At 45.1% G+C, this 22,173-nt stretch overlaps 1 protein-coding gene across 2 annotated transcripts in view; it reads right to left on the bottom strand.

Annotated features, from left to right (window-relative positions):
* si:ch211-1e14.1 (UPF0606 protein KIAA1549) overlaps positions 1-22,173 on the bottom strand; it is a 92,255-nt gene that overhangs the window by 4,879 nt on the left and 65,203 nt on the right. For both annotated transcript variants that reach the window (XM_020481035.2, XM_031822963.1), the window contains exons 12-20: positions 19,174-19,400; positions 16,469-16,611; positions 14,913-15,133; positions 14,021-14,256; positions 13,137-13,281; positions 12,437-12,757; positions 10,699-10,751; positions 8,190-8,335; positions 3,295-3,443 (exon numbers count right to left, since the gene is read on the bottom strand). In XM_020481035.2, the coding sequence (XP_020336624.1) occupies positions 3,295-3,443; positions 8,190-8,335; positions 10,699-10,751; positions 12,437-12,757; positions 13,137-13,281; positions 14,021-14,256; positions 14,913-15,133; positions 16,469-16,611; positions 19,174-19,400 (1,641 nt within the window). The remainder of the gene's footprint in view (positions 1-3,294; positions 3,444-8,189; positions 8,336-10,698; positions 10,752-12,436; positions 12,758-13,136; positions 13,282-14,020; positions 14,257-14,912; positions 15,134-16,468; positions 16,612-19,173; positions 19,401-22,173) is intronic.

Below are 22,173 nucleotides of genomic sequence, written 5' to 3'. Positions count from 1 at the left end.
CAAATGCAGGATCTTAATTTGCACCAGTTTGCTACAGCAGGAAAATGATTCTGCAGCAACAGCAACAGGAAATGTGAAATATTATGTGGATTATAATTCATGGACATTTGTGGCCCGTTTCAGGAAACTAGGCGTTTGTCGCAAGTCACGACTTCACAGGAGAGCCATTTTAGCATTAAAATAAATAAAAATAAATTGAACATTTGAACTTTTATGTGCCTTAATAACAAATGTGTATGCCATCTGTAAATGTGAATACAATTGTTAAATTATGAGCCTTGTTGGTTAAGCCAAAGAAAAAGTCAGCAACCTTCCCACTAGCCATGTTTGGCTGAGATAATGAGTGGGCTGGACATGCCGAGACAGAAGTTCGGATTGGTCTGCCATATAGATTGCTTCTGTCTATTTGAGCTGGTCAGTCTATGTTGGTAATCCTGTCAAGCGCGGCATTAAAAAAAATGTGTAGTGTAATGGAGCTGCATAAACGTTGCTATCCACTTTCTGGAGGATCAAGTTTTGAAATCAGTGGAATTAGAGTATGATAGCTAAAGAGATGGAAAAAACACCTGTCTCCAGATTACATCAACAAACTAAGGGCAAACGTGGCATAGCATCCGTGACAGGGAGACGCGTCCAACATGCATGATGATGTATGCGGGTAAGATAGTCTAGCTAGCTACATTTTCAGATGTTACACGTTTCTAATTTTGACGTAAAGTGGTTTCATTTCAAGCTAACGTGTACTGTTAGCTAGCTAGCTAACATAAGCCGGCTCTCCCTAGCTAACGTTACGTGTATGACGTTATTATTTGTATCCCAGAACGTTTGCTTTGTTAGTTAAAGCCTAATGTTAGCTAGCTAAAATTGAACTTGGTTGGTTAACTCCTAGCAGATTCATTCAGGGTAGTAACGACATGATTTAGCACTATGCTCATTGTTGTTTAACTTAGCTGGCTGGCTCGTTAGCTAACGTTACATGACGTGTGTGATCTTACAGCTAGGTTCATTCTTGACCTAGCTAGCTAGCTAGCTACATGTCTTAGGCTAAAGTGTACAACACCCGTTGAATATGGCCAGAGTCAGTAAACGTCGGCAAAAAAGCATAATGAAATTATTGCCAGCAGAGCTGGTTGGGCTGTTTTCATGTTATCTAGAGGTAAACAAATCATCGGCCAGACCGTCAAGTGTGTGCTCTGAACGCTCCGAAAGCAAAATGAGATGGGTGGGTCTAAAGCTTAACTTCTTGGTGACAGGGGGCAGTATTTTCACATCCGGATGAAATGCATGCCCAAATTCAACTGCCTGCTACTCACCCCCAGAAGATAAGATATGCATAATATTAGTATATTTGGATAGAAAACACTCTGAAGTTTCTAAAACTGTTTGAATCATGTCTGTGAGTATAACATAACTTATTTAGCAGGCGAAACCCCGAGGACAAACCATTCAGATAGTTTTTATTTTTGGTCACTCTCTTTTCAATGGGTTTTCATTGGGAATCCAGATTTCTAAGGGACCTTCTTGCAGTTCCTATCGCTTCCACTGGATGTCAACAGTCTTTAGAAATTGGTTGAGGTTATTCCTTTATGCAATGAAGAGGTACGGGCATCTTGAACGAGGGTCACTTGAAGTGTACTGTTAGATAGAGAAGCGTGACCAGAAAGCTAGCTAGAGTTTGTATTCCTCCTGTATTGAACATAGATCATCCCGTCTTCAATTTGATCGATTATTTACGTAAAGAATTACCTAAATTGTATTACAAAAGTAGTTTGAAATGTTTTGGCAAAGTTTACAGGTAACTTTTGAGATATTTTGTAGTCACGTTGCTCAAGTTGGAACCGGTGTTTTTCTGGATCAAAACGGGCCAAATAAATGGACATTTTGGATATATATCGACGTAATTCATTGAACAAAAGGACCATTTGTGATGTTTATGGGACATATTGGAGTGCCAACAAAAGAAGCTCGTCAAAGGTAAGGCATGAATTATATTTTTATTTCTGCGTTTTGTGTCGCGCCTGCAGGGTTGAAATATGCCTTCTCTTTTGTTTACAGAGGTGCTATCCTCAGATAATAGCATCGTTTGCTTTCACCGAAAAGCCTTTTTGAAATCTGACATGTTGGCTGGATTCACAACAAGTGTAGCTTTAATTTGCATGTGTGATTTAATGAAAGTTTGATTTTTTTAGTAATTTATTTCAATTTGGTGCTCTGCATTTTCCCTGGCTTTTGGCCAGGTGGGACGCTCCACATATCCCAGAGAGGTTAAGAGGGTGTGAACAATGCTGAATGGGTCTAGACAAAGAAGAGCTTTTCACTAGATACCAAAACATTCAAAGGCCATTTTCTCAAGTGAGTTTACAAGTTTATCAACTTTCAAAGCAGGATTACTTTCCCATTGTTCCTTAACTGTGGTGATATACCATTTTGTAGCTCTGAGTCTCTACTTTTATCCAATGAAAAAAAACACAATTTTAAATTGTGCCACATAAGACCAAATCCAGGTGGTGAGATACATTTTTCTTCTGACATTTCAAAGTGAAAATTACAAACTTCAGAAGCATTTAAGGTTTTATATATATATATTATTATTATTTTTTTCTCCCCAATTTCGTGGTATCCAATTGGTAGTAGTTACAGTCTTGTCTCATGGACTCGGGAGAGGCAAAGATCGAGAGCCATGCGTCTTCCGAAACACAACCCAACCAACCGCACTGCTTCTTGACACAATGCCCATCCAACCCGGAAGTCAGCCCCACAAATGTGTCGGAGGAAACACTGTACACCTGGCGACCTGGTCAGCGTGCATTGCGCCCGGCCCCCCACAGGAGTCGCTAGTGCGCGATGAGACAAGGATATCCCTGCCGGCCAAACCCTCCCTAACCCGGACGACGCTGGGCCAATTGTGCGCCGCCCCATGGGCCTCCCGGTCACGGCCGGCTGCGACAGAGCCTGGACTCGAACCCAGAATCTCTGGTGGCACAGCTAGCCACCCGGGAGGACCCAGAAGCCTTTTTAAACCTCAAATACATCACACGTTTTCCATTTCCTGGGTTCCAGGCAAGTTCTCTTGCAACAGGGTGATCAAATTAAGAACCTACATTTGTACAGTGAACCAACATCCATAACTACAGAACTCAAATTGATATGCAGCAACATAGAGTCCAGAAGAACAAGAGCATGCCATTGTACAGTATATTTGGAGATCTAGAGAGGCTAGCTGGAGGAGGAAAGGATTAAAAACGGAGGTATAGTAAGTCTCATAAGGAGGTGTGAAGTCAGATCAGGACTCACAGGGTCTCTGGTGGGTCTGAAGTCATCGTCAGCGTATGGCCCCCACCCTGAACCTCCAGTCTGACCTGGAGGGGCCCTGCTCCCCGCCGGGTACCCCCCGTTGATCCTGCTCCCAAGACCCATCTGGGTCAGGTGATGGAGCTGGGCACCTACAAACAGATGCACGCACGCACAAATCAAATCAAATTTTATTTGTCACATACACATGGTTAGCAGATGTTAGTGCGAGTGTAGCGAAATGCTTGTGCTTCTAGTTCCGACAATGCGGTAAAAACTAACAAGTAATCTAACCTAACAATTTCACAACAACTACCTTATACAGACAAGTGTAAAGGAATGAAGAATATGTACATACAAATATATCAATGAGTGATGGTACAGAATGGCATAGGCAACATGCAGTAGATGGTATCGAGTACAGTATATACATATGAGATGAGTAATGTAGGGTATGTAAACATTATATGAAGTGGCATTGTTTATGTAGCTAGTGAATAGTGGCTAGTGATACATTTATTACATACATTTTTACATTGTTAAAGTGGCTGGAGTTGAGTCAGTATGTTGGCAGCAGCCACTCAATGTTAGTGATGGCTGTTTAACAGTCTGATGGCCTTGAGATAGAAGCTGTTTTTCCAGTCTCTCGGTCCCTGCTTTGATGCACCTGTACTGACCACACCTTCTAGATGATAGCGGGGTGAACAGGCATTGGCTCGGGTGGTTGTTGTCCTTGATGATCTTTATGGCCTTCCTGTGACATCGGGTGGTGTAGGTGTCCTGGAGGGCAGGTAGTTTGCCCCCGGTGATGCGTTGTGCAGACCTCACTACCCTCTGGAGAGCCTTGTGGTTGTGGGCGGAGCAGTTGCCGTACTAGGCGGTGATACAGCCCGACAGGATGCTCTCGATTGTGCATCTGTAAAAGTTTGTGAGTGCTTTTGGTGACAAGCCGAATTTCTTCAGCCTCCTGAGGTTGAAGAGGCGCTGCTACACCTTCTTCGCCACGCTGTCTGTGTGGGTGTACCAATTCAGTTGTCCGTGATGTGTACACCGAGGGACTTCCGGCGCCGACAGAGATGGCCGCCTCGCTTCGCGTTCCTAGGAAACTATGCAGTTTTTTGTTGTTTTACGTGTTATTTCTTACATTAGTACCCCAGGTCATCTTAGGTTTCATTACATACAGTCGAGAAGAACTACTGAATATAAGATCAGCGTCAACTCACCATCAGTACGACCAAGAATATGTTTTTCGCGACGCGGATCCTGTGTTCTGCCTTACAAACAGGACAACGGAGTGGATTCCATGCAACGACCCAAAAAAACGACTCAGAAAAAGAGGGAAACGAGGCGGCCTTCTGGTCAGACTCCGGAGACGGGCACACCGTGCACCACTCCCTAGCATTCTTCTTGCCAATGTCCAGTCTCTTGACAACAAGGTTGATGAAATCCGAGCAAGGGTAGCATTCCAGAGGGACATCAGAGACTGCAACGTTCTTTGCTTCACGGAAACATGGCTCACTGGAGAGACGCTATCCGAGGCGGTGCAGCCTTGGGCGGAATACCTATGTGAGAATGCTGTTCATCGACTACAGCTCAGCATTTAACACCATAGTACCCTCCAAACTCGTCATCAAGCTCGAGACCCAGGGTCTCGACCCCGCCCTGTGCAACTGGGTACTGGACTTCCTGATGGGGCCGCCCCCAGGTGGTGAGGGTAGGTAACAACATCTCCACTCCGCTGATCCTCAACACTGGGGCCCCACATGGGTGCGTTCTGAGCCCTCTCCTGTACTCCCTGTTCATCCACGACTGCGTGGCCATACACGCCTCCAACTCAATCATCAAGTTTGCAGACGACACTACAGTGGTAGGCTTGATTGCCAACAACGACTAGATGGCCTACACGGAGGAGGTGAGGGCCCTCGGAGTTTGGTGTCAGGAAAATAACCTCACACTCAACGTCAACAAAACAAAGGAGATGATCGTGGACTTCAGGAAACAGCAGAGCACCCCCCTATCCACATCGACGGGACAGTAGTGGAGAGGGTAGTAAGTTCAAATCAAATCAAATTTTATTCGTCACATACACATGTTTAGCAGATGTTAATGCGAGTGTAGCGAAATGCTTGTGCTTCTAGTTCCGACAATGCAGTAATAACCAACAAGTAATCTAACTAACAATTCCAAAACTACTGTCTTATACACAGTGTAAGGGGATAAAGAATATGTACATAAGGATATATGAATGAGTGATGGTACAGAGCAGCATAGGCAAGATACGAGATATGAGATGAGTATGTAAACAAAGTGGCATAGTTAAAGTGGCTAGTGATACATGTATTACATAAGGATGCAGTCGATGATATAGAGTACAGTATATACGTATGCATATGAGATGAATAATGTAGGGTAAGTAACATTATATAAGGTAGCATTGTTTAAAGTGGCTAGTGATATATTTACATCATTTCCTATCAATTCCCATTATTAAAGTGGCTGGAGTTGAGTCAGTGTCATTGTCAGTGTGTTGGCAGCAGCCACTCAATGTTAGTGGTGGCTGTTTAACAGTCTGATGGCTTTGAGATAGAAGCTGTTTTTCAGTCTCTCGGTCCCAGCTTTGATGCACCTGTACTGACCTCGCCTTCTGGATGATAGCGGGGTGAACAGGCAGTGGCTCGGGTGGTTGATGTCCTTGATGATCTTTATGGCCTTCCTGTAACATCGGGTGGTGTAGGTGTCCTGGAGGGCAGGTAGTTTGCCCCCGGTGATGCGTTGTGCAGACCTCACTACCCTCTGGAGAGCCTTACGGTTGAGGGCGGAGCAGTTGCCGTACCAGGCGGTGATACAGCCCGACAGGATGCTCTCGATTGTGCATCTGTAGAGGTTTGTGAGTGCTTTTGGTGACAAGCCGAATTTCTTCAGCCTCCTGAGGTTGAAGAGGCGCTGCTGCGCCTTCTTCACGATGCTGTCTGTGTGAGTGGACCAATTCAGTTTGTCTGTGATGTGTATGCCGAGGAACTTAAAACTTGCTACCCTCTCCACTACTGTTCCATCGATGTGGATAGGGGGGTGTTCCCTCTGCTGTTTCCTGAAGTCCACAATCATCTCCTTAGTTTTGTTGACGTTGAGTGTGAGGTTATTTTCCTGACACCACACTCCGAGGGCCCTTACCTCCTCCCTGTAGGCCGTCTCGTCGTTGTTAGTAATCAAGCCTACCACTGTTGTGTTGTCCGCAAACTTGATGATTGAGTTGGAGGCGTGCGTGGCCACGCAGTCGTGGGTGAACAGGGAGTACAGGAGAGGGCTCAGAATGCACCCTTGTGGGGCCCCAGTGTTGAGGATCAGCGGGGAGGAGATGTTGTTGCCTACCCTCACCACCTGGGGCGGCCCGTCAGGATGTCCAGTACCCAGTTGCACAGGGCGGGGTCGAGACCCAGGGTCTCGAGCTTGATGACGAGCTTGGAGGGTACTATGGTGTTGAATGCCGAGCTGTAGTCGATGAACAGCATTCTCACATAGGTATTCCTCTTGTCCAGATGGGTTAGGGCAGTGTGCAGTGTGGTTGCGATTGCGTCGTCTGTGGACCTATAGGGGCGGTAAGCAAATTGGAGTGGGTCTAGGGTGTCAGGTAGGGTGGAGGTGACATGGTCCTTGACTAGTCTCTCAAAGCACTTCATGATGACTGAAGTCGTTTAGCTCAGTTACCTTAGCTTTCTTGGGAACAGGAACAATGGTGGCACTCTTGAAGCACGTGGGGACAGCAGACTGGGATAAGGATTGATTGAATATGTCCGTAAACACACCAGCCAGCTGGTCTGCGCATGCTCTGAGGACGAGGCTGGGGATGCCGTCTGGGCCTGCAGCCTTGCGAGGGTTAACACGTTTAAATGTTTTACTCACGGTGGCTGCAGTGAAGGAGAGTCCGCAGGTTTTGGTAGCGGGCCGTGTCAGTGGCAATGTATTGTCCTCAAAGCGGGCAAAGAAGTTGTTTAGTCTGTCTTGGAGCAAGATATCCTGGTCCACGACGGGGCTGGTTTTCTTTTTGTAATCCGTGATTGACTGTAGACCCTGCCACATACCTCTTGTGTCTGAGCCGTTGAATTGCGAATCTACTCTGTCTCTATACTGACGCTTATCTTGTTTGATTGCCTTGCGGAGGGAATAGCTACACTGTTTGTATTTGGTCATGTTTCCGGTCACTTTGCCCTGATTAAAAGCAGTGGTTCACACTTTCAGTTTCGCGCGAATGCTGCCACCAGTCCACAGTTTCTGTTTTGGGAATGTTTCAATAGTTGCTGTGGGTACGACATCGCCGATGCACTTGCTAATAAACTCGCTCACCGAATCAGCGTATTCGTCAATGTTGTTGTTTGATGCAATGCGGAACATATCCCAGTCCACGTGATCGAAGCAATCTTGAAACGTGGAATCAGATTGGTCGGACCAGCGTTGAACAGACCTGAGCGCGGGAGCTTCTTGTTTTAGTTTCTGTCTATAGGCTGGAAGCAACAAAATGGAGTCGTGGTCAGCATTTCTGACAAACACGCGCACACACAAAAACATACATATCAACCCTCAGGCATATCTGACATTTAATCCTCACTGGCCTGTAATACACTTTGATTCAGTTCCTTCAATTAACATGCACTCTAGGTGCAGCAGCAGCACTTCATAAGGCAGAGTCCATTTATATTAGTGTATCTCTCACAGCACACCAAGACCCAGACTATTTAATAATTCAATGGAGACTAGGCTGTTTGAGGCTGACAGGCTCATGGGAGAGAGGTGAGTGGTCTGGGTTAGACACACATACATCCAGTGACTGTTGAGCTCTGTGTGTGTGTGTTTGTGTGTGTGTTTGTGTGTGTGTGTGTGTGTGTGTGTGTGTGTGTGCGTACCTGTGGTGCCCCCTACTGGTCGTGGCCTGGCTGAGAAGGGGAGGTCTTCAGTGTACAGGCCCCTGGTGGAATAGTGGCTGTCTGGGGGGAGCTGGTCAACATGTCCTGGGTCACCTGGTGGCAGGTAGCTGGAGCCCTGGCCCTGTCTGAAATACAGTACAAATGTCAAATAGAGGTCCTATTGTATAACGTCATAGCTTCTATGATGTGCATCAGCTGCAGACGTCGGTCATTGTTTCAGTGTGTGTGTGTGTAAATCAAAAGAAGATCAACCAAAGCAAATCGCCACCATCTCTGTCTTTTATTAGGCAGTTAGGACACTGGATCAATTAAACCAGTGGTTCCCAACTCCGGTCCTCGAGTACCCCCAACAGTACATATCTTTGTTGTGGCCCCGGATAAGCACAGCTGATTTTACTTGTCAACTAATCATCAAGCCCTTGACAAGTTGAATCAGGTGTTTTTGTCCAAGGCTACAAAAAAAATGTGTTCTGTTGGGGTTACTCGAGGACTGGAGTTGGGACACACTGCATAAACTACTAAAATAAAGATGAATCATATATGAGGACAAGTCCCTGCCCTCCGCATGGACACACGCAAAGGAAAACATCCCCCCACGAAAGATCTGGGAATATGAGACCATAGATTCAATGTATGGCTCAAAGTAGCCTACAGTATGTATGGCTCAAAGTAGCCTACAGTATGTATGGCTCAAAGTAGCCTACAGTATGTATGGCTCAAAGTAGCCTACAGTATGTATGGCTCAAAGTAGCCTACAGTCGTGGGGGTAAACGTAAGAAAAATGTAAATGCTCTTCCTATCCTCTCAGAGTAAGTTAGCTACACATACTATTACATTATATAACAAACAGTTGAAGTCGGAGGTTTACATACACTTAGGTTGAAGTCATTAAAACTCAATGTTCAACCACTCCACAAAATCCGTTAACAAACTATAGTTTTGGCAAGTTGGTTAGGACATCTATGTGCATGACACAAGTCATTTTTCTAATAATTGTTTACAGACAGATTATTTCACTTATAATTCACTGTATCACAACTCCAGTGGGTCAGAAGTTTACATACACTAAGTTGACTGTGCCTTTAATCAGCTTGGAAAATTCCAGAAAATGATGTCATGGCTTTAGAAGCTTCTGATAGGCTGATTGACATAATTTGAGTCAATTGGAGGTGTACCTGTGGATGTATTTCAAGGTCTACCTTCAAACTCAGTGCCTCTTTGCTTGACATCATGTGAAAATCAAAATAAATCAGCCAAGACCTCAGAAAAAAATGTAGACCTGCACAAGTGTGGTTCATCCTTGGGAGCAATTTCCAAACGCCTGAAGGTACCACGTTCATCTGTACAAACAATAGTATGCAAGTATAAACACAATGGAACCACGCAGCCGTAATACCGCTCAGGATGGAGACGTGTTCTGTCTCCTAGAGATGAATGTACTTTGGAGCGAAAAGTGCAAATCAATCCCAGAACAACAGCAAAGGACCTTGTGAAGATGCTGGAGGAAACAGGTACAAAAGGATCTATATCCACAGTAAAACGAATCCTATATCGAAATAACCTGAAAGGCCACTCAGCAAGGAAGAAGCCACTGCTCCAAAACAGCCATAAAAAAGCCAGACTACGGTTTGCAACTGCACATGGGGACAAAGATCATACTTTTTGGAGAAATGTCCTCTGGTCTGATGAAACAAAAATAGAACTGTTTGGCCATAATGACCATCATTATGTTTGGAGGAAAAAGGTGGGCTTGCAAGCCAAAGAACACTATCCCAACCGTGAACCATGGGAGTGGCAGCATCATGTTGTGGGGGTGCTTTGGTGCACTTCACAAAATAGATGGCATCATGAGGCAGGAAAATGATGTAGATATATTGAAGCAACATCTCAAGACATCAGTCAGGAAGTTAAAGCTTGGTCACAAATGGGTCTTCCAAATGGACAATAACCCCAAGCATACTTCCAAAGTTGTGGCAAAATGGCTAAAGGACAACAAAGTCAAGGTATTAGAGTGGCCATCACAATGCCCTGACCTCAATCCTATAGAAAATGTGTGGGCAGAACTGAAAAAGCGTGTGCGAGCAAGGAGGCCTACAAACCTGACTCAGTTACACCAGCTTTGTCAGGAGGAATGGGCCAAAATTCACCCAACTTATTGTGGGACGCTTGTGGAAGGCTACCTGAAACGTTTGACCCAAGATAAACAATTTAAAGTCAATGCTACCAAATACTAATTGAGTGTATGTAAACTTCTGACCCACTGGGAATGTGATGAAAGAAATAAAAGCTGAAATAAATCATTCTCTCTACTATTATTCTGACATATCACATTCTTAAAATAAAGTGGTGAATTCCCTAAAACAGGGAATTTTTACTTGGATTACATTTCAGGAATTGTGAAAAACTGAGTTTAAATGTATTTGGTTAAAGTGTATGTAAACTTCCGACTTCAGATGTAGGTATTGTATCTCTATGGTAAGCTACTCACCGCTGTAGTAAGCCTTGGACTGAAGGAGGGGACATTCCTAACTCAGCGTATCTCTGAGGAGAGAGACATTTTGTCAGGACAAAGACACACAGACACTGGGATGGACAAGTAAAGATTACAGGGACCTCACTGAAGCGTGCAGATCATGTACAATCAAAACCGATATCACCCACTAACACAGTATATATCCAGATAAAGCACTTTACACATAAAAGGCTGGAGCATAATATTGCTATTTATGTTGATTGAATTTTACATTACGTCATGATAGATTTTGGCTGAGAGTCTAACATCGTACAGCACACTAAGCGTTGGTGTTTTGCTGGGAGACATGGAGAAATAGCCTATGGGATTCTCTTGTTTCAGCTGGATGTTGTTTTCCTGCTCTAAAAGTGACCTTTCAGAGCACATTAATGCACTGAACCAGAACAAGCACTGAGAATGGCTTTTATGAGAGCACAGATGAATTTAGAGTTCTCTCTACACCTGAGGTAGCCAACTGTCTTTATTGGGCTGGTTTTAGACAACAGAGCTATTACTCTGCTAAGACGTCTGTATGAATTTAAAATGACTGGGAGTGAACTTTATAAAACTAAATAGGAAAGGTCAAAGAAAATGTTCATAAAGAAAGCTGAAGAGACTAACCTTTATTTGCTCTTATCAAATGTATTAAGGTCTGCTCTTGCCTTACATGCCCTAAAATCAACTTTGAACAGCAGAAGGTTATATATTTAAGAAAGGAATGCAGTGTACATTTAAAGCACTGGCATATCCACTACTATTGTATTATACATATAGTGCTGGTATTTGTTTGAAGAGGTTACATCTGGACTGGAAACTCCCTAATATATATAATTCATGATAAACAGCTCCTTTCTCACATTTGAATGTATATTATATTGTAAATCTTCCTAATATGATCAGTGTATATTGGAACACACACTATAGCAGTAATCTCATATAACCACACGTAACACAATGCAGTATCTTATCATTTAATTAATTAGCATGGTACCGCCTTGAGGGCAATTACGAACTGGTCATTTTCTTTTTTTAAGCACAGTCAACGGGTTGCTGCATTGCACGTTAAACAGAGGACTGTGCTGTAGTGTTTTGTTGCGCCTTATGGTAAATAACCATACCAAACCTCCAGCAGCCTTACGTCTCATATGGTTGGGCTGTGCAGCTCACATGTCCTAAGATTTAGGAGTTTGTTAGGAACATATGTACAGTATTACTGTAGACTAATGGCTCGCGCAATGTACTGTAGTTGTGTGCAGCTGCATGAAGGTCTCGTGCTGTAGTAAGGTGGAGTTGAGTGGGGTCAGGGGTCAGGGGTCAGGGGGCTGGGTGGGCGAGACAGACGGAGACTTCCTTCACTGATTAGTAACTAAGAAGATCTAATTCAACCGGAACATGTTGTAAATGCAGTGTGTCTGTGCGGAGAGTCAAACTGACAGTGAAAACCTGAGAGTGGCGAGGTAAAGGAGGAAAAAGAGTCAATCGTGACGTATGTAACAGTTATCCATATTACATTAGGAAAACGGTGCACTGCTGCACCTCACGCTTACGAAAGCCGGTGAAATCCCCCCCAAAAACCTCGAACTTACGAGACACCCTTCGGTGTCAATTGCACTCGTCTGTAGCAGGACAAGGACCAAGCAGGAGAGCTGTCAGTAGTCCCCAGAGGTGTTAGTGAATCAATAGAGCTGTGGAGGGGGAGGCCAAACAGACTCACCGAGGAGAAGGGGCTGAGTGCTGGGTAAGACGAGCCCCAGGGGCGGGTTCCACCGCGGGGTGGGGGGCTGGAGCTGGGGAGGTTGGAGTTGACACCAGTTTGGGTCAGGCCGGCCGTGCTGCCCTGGGAGTTGGGGGAGACCAGGGCAAAGGCATCGTCCAGCAGAGAGTGCATCTGCTGCCGGGCCTCCTCGATGGAAGGCTGGGGGGGCATGTAGGGGGGCGGAGGAGGGGCATGCCCCGGAGGGGGCGAGTTGGGGCCCAGGAAGACGTCGTCGTTGGGGGAGGGGGTCCCGGACTCTGGGGCCTGGTCAGGGTCCGACTGGGAACAATAAGAGACTAGATTTGACTAATGTATTACTAATGTAAAGAAGGGAGGAGAAAGATGGTCATTAGCCAAAGCCATTATACACATCATGACTCTAATATTCATTCAGATCAGTTTGGAGATGGAAAAAATATATATACATAAAATGAAAAATTATTATTGTTATTTAACTTTTTTAAATCACAAAAATGTGATTCTGTTATATTTTTGTAACAACGCCAAAAGGAACAGAAATGTTTTATGTACGTTACATCTGGACCCCGATCAAGAAGACATTCCTCTCCGTTGACAACATAAAAGCACCTTTTACTCTCTGACTGAGATTTCTATTGTGTGTGTGTGTATATACAACATGCTCCACAGGTATACCCACCACATAGGCCACGTTGTTGACCCCAGGGTATTTCCTGTAGGTGCCGTCGCTGTCGTTGGAGATGAGGCGGTCCTTGTCTGCGTCCGTCAGGCTGCCGTTCAGCTGGTGCTTCTTCTTCTGCTTGGGAGAACGCCTCCCCCTGCCACTGAGAGAGAGAGAGATGTCAATACAGAGTAGCAGCACATACAGTGTTATGGAAGGGCAAACAAACACCCACAAACACACTGAAATGGCACCCTATTCCCTACAGTTAACTATTTTTCACCAGTTGGTCTAAAAATGGCACTAATCTTTATATAGTGCACTACTGTTAATGTTAAGCTGCACTCAAAAGTAGAGCACTATATAGGAAATAGGGAGCCATTCCCGACGCAGGGACAGAATCAAAGGGTTTAGGCCTGGACTCTTATCTACTGGTCGTTTGGAATGGAATGGAGGCCCGGCAATCTGAATAGACATCAAACGTGAGGGCTTTTTATTCAATGGGAGACATCTTTATCTTTCTCCCTAAAATGTTAGCAAACTGAAGGTGCATTTTAAAAAACTCCCTTCTACTTTTCCACTGTCTCAACTACTCTCCTACCGGTAGGAGACTTCTCCTCATTGTGACTGCAAAAAACACCGGAAGTTTCTCCCAAGTTCAAAGTGATCAAAGCAAATTAGTCTAGATGTTTCTGGGGGGCGTACAGCTCCAAAAATGAATTTTCTGTCAGTCATCAGTGAAGAACAGCTGGATGACATTCTCTTGAGAAAAAGTTCAGAATCGTGGTATCTTTTATAATGAGAAACATACAGCAGCTCCCTCAGGTACATTTACTGCACAACCACGCATGCACACCATTCACTGTGTGCACCCTACCCCTCCCAAACCCCAAATAACTGACCTCTTTTTAGGCTCCATGAACAGCGAGGCCATGTGGATGTCGGGGTCCAGGATCTTGTCGATCTGCATCTGGGCCTTGTGGTAGATGCGGTCCTGGTCCTTGGGGTCAGTGGTCAGACCGTTGTCCACCAGGTCGTCCATGGCAGGGAAGTCATAGTGACCCTTCCTCTTGGCCCGCAGGCGGATCTTGTTCCGGTGGTGCTCGATCTCAGACTTGTGCCTCAACGCCACCTGGGTCTTAATAACAACAGCCAGACATGACTGCAGTGACTCACTTGGCCAGATGCAGCTTTACTATACGTACTGCACACTTCATTTGACCTTGATTTATACAGGTGAGTCTGACTGAGGATGACATCTCTTTTGTCTGTACACTCTTCAGAGAAAAAGGTACTATCTGGAAGCTTAAAGGGTTCTTCGGCTGTCCCTGTAGGACACGGGCGTCAAACTCACTCCAAGCAGGGCCATGTGTCCGTGGGTTTTCGTTCCTCCCTTGTACACTAATTAGTAAGGAACACCCCTCACCTGGTTGTCTAGGTCCTCCGTGGAATGTGTTTGACACCCCTGCCATTGGAGAACCCTTTGAATAAGCCTTTTTGGTTCCAGGTAGAACCCTTTTGGGTTCCATGAACCGTTTTTGGTCCCAAGTAGAACCCTTTTTTGGTTCCAGGTAGAACCCTTCTTTGGTTCCATGGAACCAAAAAAAGGGTTCTACCTGGAACCAAAAAGGGTTCTCCTACGGGGACAGCCGAAGAACCCTTGTGGATGTCCAGACAGTGGGGAGACTAGAGAGGATCAAGAAACTCATATTAGAATCTACTGTTCATTACTGTAACCTGCATACATGTGTCTGAGGAAGGGTGTTAGTGGGTCCTAGAGGTTCAGCGTCTCACCTCCTTGTTGAAGATGTTGTGTGTTTCTTGCCCACTACCATTGATACCGTTGACAGTTGCACCGTGGTGCCGGGCTGGGAAGGCCATGGGCTGCATGGCGATCAGCTGGATCTTATTGGACAAGCGGCGGCTGTCATCGGCCGAGCGGGACATGCGGTCCACATGCTCGAAGATGGAGGCCGACGACAGCTGCTCATCATGGCCGTTCATGGGTGGAGGACCTGAGGGGGACCAGGGAGGAAGACTAAGGTCAACATCACAGCCAGGCAAGTTTGTGATAGAACTTACAGGTGTCATGCAACTATTTTCACCACCAGGGGGCAGATCCTTTGAAATAGATTCACTGAACAGTGTACTTACTACACAGGCATGAAACTGCATTCAATCGGATTACTACTTTTAACATGATCAAGATATGTTTATATATGTATTCCAATGTAAGCTAATGGGGTTTTTTTTGGGTGGGGGAGCTACAACAAGAGAAAGGAAAGTTCATGGCAAAGCTAACGTTAAAACTACTGTTGTTCAAGAACATTCATTGCTCCCCATCTCTGGGACGACCCATCTGACTTCTGAATAGTGGTGATTGATGAGAAGCACGACACAAAGCAACCACGACACAACGGACGTCACGTCACGGTCGCACAGACAGCAGCTACAGGTCCCAAAAGCCTCATGTCTACTTCAACACCGAGAGAAGTTGAACTGACAGAAAGCAAAACTCTTACCAATTCTATTCTTCCCTGAAAGCCAAAACAGACAAGACAGAGAAAGTGAAGTCACGGGAAAACAAAGGACAGAAAGATTCAAGTTAAACAGATGACAAGGTAATTCTGTTTAAAACATAGGCTAAAGTCTCTCCCTACCATTTCTACGGGACTAAGTCAGCGGCAGACCCAGAGCAAATACTGGAGGAGTCGGACATCGCTCTGCACTACATCATCACTGGTGTGTATACACTACTCTGAGTGCTATGTCAGGTCTTTGACCATCCACAGCAGAGGGTCATTTAGAAGAAGAAATTCCAGTGCTGATAACGTCCTGTCTCCTGGCCTCAGCCGAGCCTATTTAGACTGTGGAGAGAAGCGAAGGAGCCTCTGTTTAGCATGTTGAGTAGCAGCCCTGAGAGGTGGTGTGTGTGTGTGTGTGTGTGTGTGTCAGTGTGTGTGTGTAAGTACTGTAGCGTGCAAGAGGAAGGGCTTTGAGGTCTTACTGCTGGAGCCATTCCTCTGTGGTGAGTCAGGTTCAGTCTGTGCCTGGCTGGCGTTGTCTCAGTCTCTGTCTGCACAGTGTACACACCCAGCAACCAGGCCAGAGTGGTACTACACAGGTCTTTCAACAGACTGTCAGACATACTACCTGCCTCGCTTTCACGCTAACTCAGTCTCTCCCCCTTCTCTTGCTCTCTGTCCCTCTATGTTCCTCCTTCACTCCGGGTCTGTCTATCAGTTGCTTGTTTCTCTTCCTCCAAGTCTCTATTTCCCTTGTTTTTCCTCTCTCCCTCTCTGCTCCCCTGCCCCGCCTCCTCTTCTCTCTATGTTGCCATGGACACTTGCCATTTAAAACATTGATGGGGATCTTGCGGGCCTGCTTGCTGTCGTTTGGCGTGGCGATAGCTCTCAGGTTCTCCTCGGCTGACTCCCTCTCACGATCACTGGACCCAGCACTCACCATGGAGTCCCCATCCGATGGAGAGATCCTATCCCCGGAAAGCCACACACAAACTTGTCATGTTCGTACAAACACGCGAGCACGCACACACACAAACATAAACACGTATACATAATTCCGAAGCTCTATATACTATATAGAATGAAAACAACAGTGCTTTTCAACAGTGCTTTTCGTTTGTAATGGCTTTTTCTCAAAAGAAAAAAGCTTTTTTGTCATAATCTATCACTAGGATTATTCCCATTGACAGCATCATTAAGTTCCTAACTTGGTAGAGCAGCTCTCCAGAGTCAAGGACATGTCAATATCAATCATTACCACTCTAATCCCCTACATTAGTGACAATGTGACAGCAAACTATCACACACATCACCAGATTCAGAATGCTGACTGCCACTCCTGCATTCAAGCCTAAATGATCTGCTATTAGCTGAAGCAATTAGCGAGGAGAAATTATCTTTCAGTCAGAGCGACCATTCTCCCGTCTGACGAGAATAGACCATCACGTATTGACACCACTGATTTAGCTGTGACGGTTCGGCAGTGGGGAGGCCAGCGATAGGCTACTCTACACAAACTGCTAACCCTGCTGTGTGGGTCATGGGACAGAAAATGAACTGAGCTGTCCACAGTAGGTCAGAAAGGAAGTACAGTGGGGAGAACAAGTATTTGATACACTGCCGATTTTGCAGGTTTTCCTACTTACAAACCATGTAGAGGTCTGTAATTTTTATCATAGGTACACTTCAACTGTGAGGGACGGAATCTAAAACAAAAATCCAGAAAATCACATTGTATGATTTTTAAGTAATTCATTTGCATTTTATTGCATGACATAAGTATTTGATCACCTACCAACCAGTAAGAATTCCGGCTCTCACAGACCTGTTAGTTTTTCTTTAAGAATCCCTTCTGTTCTCCACTCATAACCTGTATTAACTGCACCTGTTTGAACTCGTTATCTGTATAAAAGACACCTGTCCACACACTCAATCAAACAGACTCCAACCTCTGCACAATGGCCAAGACCAGACAGCTGTGTAAGAACATCAGGGTGAAATTGTAGACCTGCGCAAGGCTGGGATGGGCTACAGGACAATAGGCAAGTAGCTTGGAGAGAAGGCAACAACTGTTGGCGCAATTATTAGAAAATGGAAGAAGTTCAAGATGACGGTCAATCACCCTCGGTCTGGGGCTCCATGCAAGATCTCACCTCGTGGGGCATCAATGATCATGAGGAAGGTGAGGGATCAGCCCAGAACTACACGGCAGGACCTGGTCAATGACCTGAAGAGAGCTGGGACCACAGTCTCAAAGAAAACCATTAGTAACACACTACGCCGTCATAGATTAAAATCCTGCAGCGCACGCAAGGTCCCCCTGCTCAAGCCAGCGCATGTCCAGGCCCGTCTGAAGTTTGCCAATGACCATCTGGATGATCCAGAGGAGGAATGGGAGAAGTTCATGTGGTCTGATGAGACAAAAATAGAGCTTTTTGGTCTCAACTCCACTCGAAGCATGGAGGTGGAAACATCATTCTTTGATGCTTTTCTGCAAAGGGGACAGGACGACTGCACCGTATTGAGGGGAGGATGGATGGGGCCATGTATCGCGAGATCTTGGCCAACAACCTCCTTCCCTCAGTAAGAGCATTGAAGATGGGTCGTGGCTGGGTCTTCCAGCATGACAACAACCCGAAACACACAGCCAGGGCAACTAAGGAGTGGCTCCGTAAGAAGCATCTCAAGGTCCTGGAGTGGCCTAGCCAGTCTCCAGTCCTGAACCCAATAGAAAATCTTTGGAGGGAGCTGAAAGTCCGTATTGCCCAGCGACAGCCCCGAAACCTGAAGGATCTGGAGAAGGTCTGTATGGAGGAGTGGGCCAAAATCCCTGCTGCAGTGTGTGCAAACCTGGTCAAGAACTACAGGAAACGTATGATCTCTGTAATTGCAAACAAAGGTTTCTGTACCAAATATTAAGTTCTGCTTTTCTGATGTATCAAATACTTATGTCATGCAATAAAATGCAAATGAATGACTTAAAAATCATACAATGTGATTTTCTGGATTCTTGTTTTAGATTCCGTCTCTCACAGTTGAAGTGTACCTATGATAAAGAATTTCAGACCTCTACATGCTTTGTAAGTAGGAAAACCTGCAAAATTGGCAGTGTGTCAAATACTTCTTCTCCCCACTGTATATGTCACTGCTTTTACATTTTCTACCAGGATTATGTATCGTAATATTTCATTTGTAAAGCGCATTTCCCACGCTCAATGTGCACAAGGTAGAAACCAAAACACAAAACAAAGCTCAGCAACAATACATCAAAAAGTAGAAAAAACAATCGCAATATATCAAACCATTACCCACTAAAATATAGACTATATGGCATTTCTATAGAAGGAAACCCCTTGAACAAAATACATCCAATGTCTAGTGTACTGCATTAATAATAGATTAAGATGGGCTTTTGTGAATGGAAAATCTTTCAAAACCTGTCTACTGGAATCTCCCTGCTGAGGTGAATGAGGCAGAGCTGCACAGCCAGCCAACGCCACACACACACACACACAGTGGGGGCTACTGACCTTCCTCGTCTGCGTGCGCTGCGGGAGGCCTTGGTGGAGGAGACGGAGGTCCCCTTTGACTTAGGGGTGGGGACGTCGCCGTACTCAGATGCAGCTTCCTTGGAGCTGAGGTTGGGCAGGGGAGGGCCGGGGGCGCCGGCCTCCTGGATTACCATGATGTCATCCTTACTGTGCTGGCCCAGGTGCAGCTTGGCAAAGTCAAAGCCCTTCACACTGGGAGCCTGGAGCTGGCAAGGAGGAGGATAGAGGACACACAGAGGAGGAATGGCGAGACAGAGGAGGGAGGGAGATAGAAAGAGATAAACAGAGGGCGGAGGGAGAGAGGGGGATAAAAGAGAGAAGAGAGGAACAGGAGCAGGAGGATATATAACAAGGAAAATGGAGAGATTGAGAGTGGAGGTGAGAGGGAGAATAAAAACAAATCAGTCATCGATTTGCCAGCAGCTTTCAGAGTCGAAGGACGATGTCATCAGACAGATATACGACCGCAGTGGGAGGGAGGACAGACAGACAGAAGTAGGCCAGGCAGGCTGCCTTTCCCCCCAGGAGAGAGAGAAGTGAGCGAGCGAAGCGACAGAGAGATGGAGGGGTAGTGAATTGTGAGTGACTGGGGCTGACTGAGTGATGGGGAGAGCACAGAGAGAGTACAACAGGCATGAATGAATTAAAAGCAGAGGGATAGTAAAGTGGGGTAAACACAGGACTGTCTCTCTCTCTGCTATCCTCAAGGGGTTCATGCACTGGAGTCTAAAGCCTCACGGGCTGTCTCGCAACACAGGAGTAGACAGAGAGACCTGAGCTGTGTTAAGTTAGTGCAGTAAGTGGGTTTCTGGTGTTAAGAAATCAGTCAAGTCACAGGGATTCCTTATAGAATATTGAATGAAAAAGAGGAGACTGGTTGACACTGCCACCATCCCACACTATAACCCTCGACAGCCTACATTAAATCGACATACGGGAATTGATTCTTCTGGTGGATCACACCACTTTCTCTAAAATGTCCTGCTCTGATGGAGTGAAACATGGATGGCTTCACGAGAGGCTTGCTCAATGTGCGTTTACCACTGGGAAGCTGTGTGCTGCTCTGCCTCTCTCCTCCCCATCACTCTCTATTCTGCATGTTAATAGCTAATATCCCCTCAACGTCGGACACCTTCTAATTTCAGACACTCTCTAGCTGTTGGAGAATGTGTATATATATATATATATATATATATATATATATATATATATATATATATATATATATATATAGCAGGCCCATATATATATATATATATATATATACATATACAGTGCCTTGCGAAAGTATTCGGCCCCCTTGAACTTTGCGACCTTTCAGGCTTCAAACATAAAGATATAAAACTGTATTTTTTTTGTGAAGAATCAACAACAAGTGGGACACAATCATGAAGTGGAACGACATTTATTGGATATTTCAAACTTTTTTAACAAATCAAAAACTGAAAAATTGGGCGTGCAAAATTATTCAGCCCCCTTAAGTTAATACTTTGTAGCGCCACCTTTTGCTGCGATTACAGCTGTAAGTCGCTTGGGGTATGTCTCTATCAGTTTTGCACATCGAGAGACTGAAATTATTTCCCATTCCTCCTTGCAAAACAGCTCGAGCTCAGTGAGGTTGGATGGAGAGCATTTGTGAACAGCAGTTTTCAGTTCCTTCCACAGATTCTCGATTGGATTCAGGTCTGGACTTTGACTTGGCCATTCTAACACCTGGATATGTTTATTTTTGAACCATTCCATTGTAGATTTTGCTTTATGTTTTGGATCATTGTCTTGTTGGAAGACAAATCTCCGTCCCAGTCTCAGGTCTTTTGCAGACTCCATCAGGTTTTCTTCCAGAATGGTCCTGTATTTGGCTCCATCCATCTTCCCATCAATTTTAACCATCTTCCCTGTCCCTGCTGAAGAAAAGCAGGCCCAAACCATGATGCTGCCACCACCATGTTTGACAGTGGGGATGGTGTGTTCAGGGTGATGAGCTGTGTTGCTTTTACGCCAAACATAACGTTTTGCATTGTTGCCAAAAAGTTCAATTTTGGTTTCATCTGACCAGAGCACCTTCTTCCACATGTTTGGTGTGTCTCCCAGGTGGCTTGTGGCAAACTTTAAACAACACTTTTTATGGATATCTTTAAGAAATTGCTTTCTTCTTGCCACTCTTTCATAAAGGACAGATTTGTGCAATATACGACTGATTGTTGTCCTATGGACAGAGTCTCCCACCTCAGCTGTAGATCTCTGCAGTTCATCCAGAGTGATCATGGGCCTCTTGGCTGCATCTCTGATCAGTCTTCTCCTTGTATGAGCTGAAAGTTTAGAGGGACGGCCAGGTCTTGGTAGATTTGCAGTGGTCTGATACTCCTTCCATTTCAATATTATCGCTTGCACAGTGCTCCTTGGGATGTTTAAAGCTTGGGAAATCTTTTTGTATCCAAATCCGGCAACAGATCTTCACAACAGTATCTCGGACCTGCCTGGTGTGTTCCTTGTTCTTCATGATGCTCTCTGCGCTTTTAACGGACCTCTGAGACTATCACAGTGCAGGTGCATTTATACGGAGACTTGATTACACACAGGTGGATTGTATTTATCATCATTAGTCATTTAGGTCAACATTGGATCATTCAGAGATCCTCACTGAACTTATGGAGAGAGTTTGATGCACTGAAAGTAAAGGGGCTGAATAATTTTGCACGCCCAATTTTTCAGTTTTTGATTTGTTAAAAAAGTTGGAAATATCCAATAAATGTCGTTCCATTTCATGATTGTGTCCCACTTGTTGTTGATTCTTCACAAAAAAATACAGTTTTATATCTTTATGTTTGAAGCCTGAAATGTGGCAAAAGGTCGCAAAGTTCAAGGGGGCCGAATACTTTCGCAAGGCACAATAATGAGACATTATTTGGTTATAACACTAAAGAAGATGTGGGTGAAGAACCATTTTTAAGAGTCTACAGGAGGGCGCAGCGGGCTGCG

The sequence above is a fragment of the Oncorhynchus kisutch genome, linkage group LG4 (genome assembly GCF_002021735.2).
Source record: "Oncorhynchus kisutch isolate 150728-3 linkage group LG4, Okis_V2, whole genome shotgun sequence".
Classification (NCBI taxonomy): domain Eukaryota; kingdom Metazoa; phylum Chordata; class Actinopteri; order Salmoniformes; family Salmonidae; genus Oncorhynchus; species Oncorhynchus kisutch.
The sequence above is the reverse complement of the archived record's forward strand: the minus strand, read 5'-3'. Positions and strand labels throughout refer to the sequence as shown.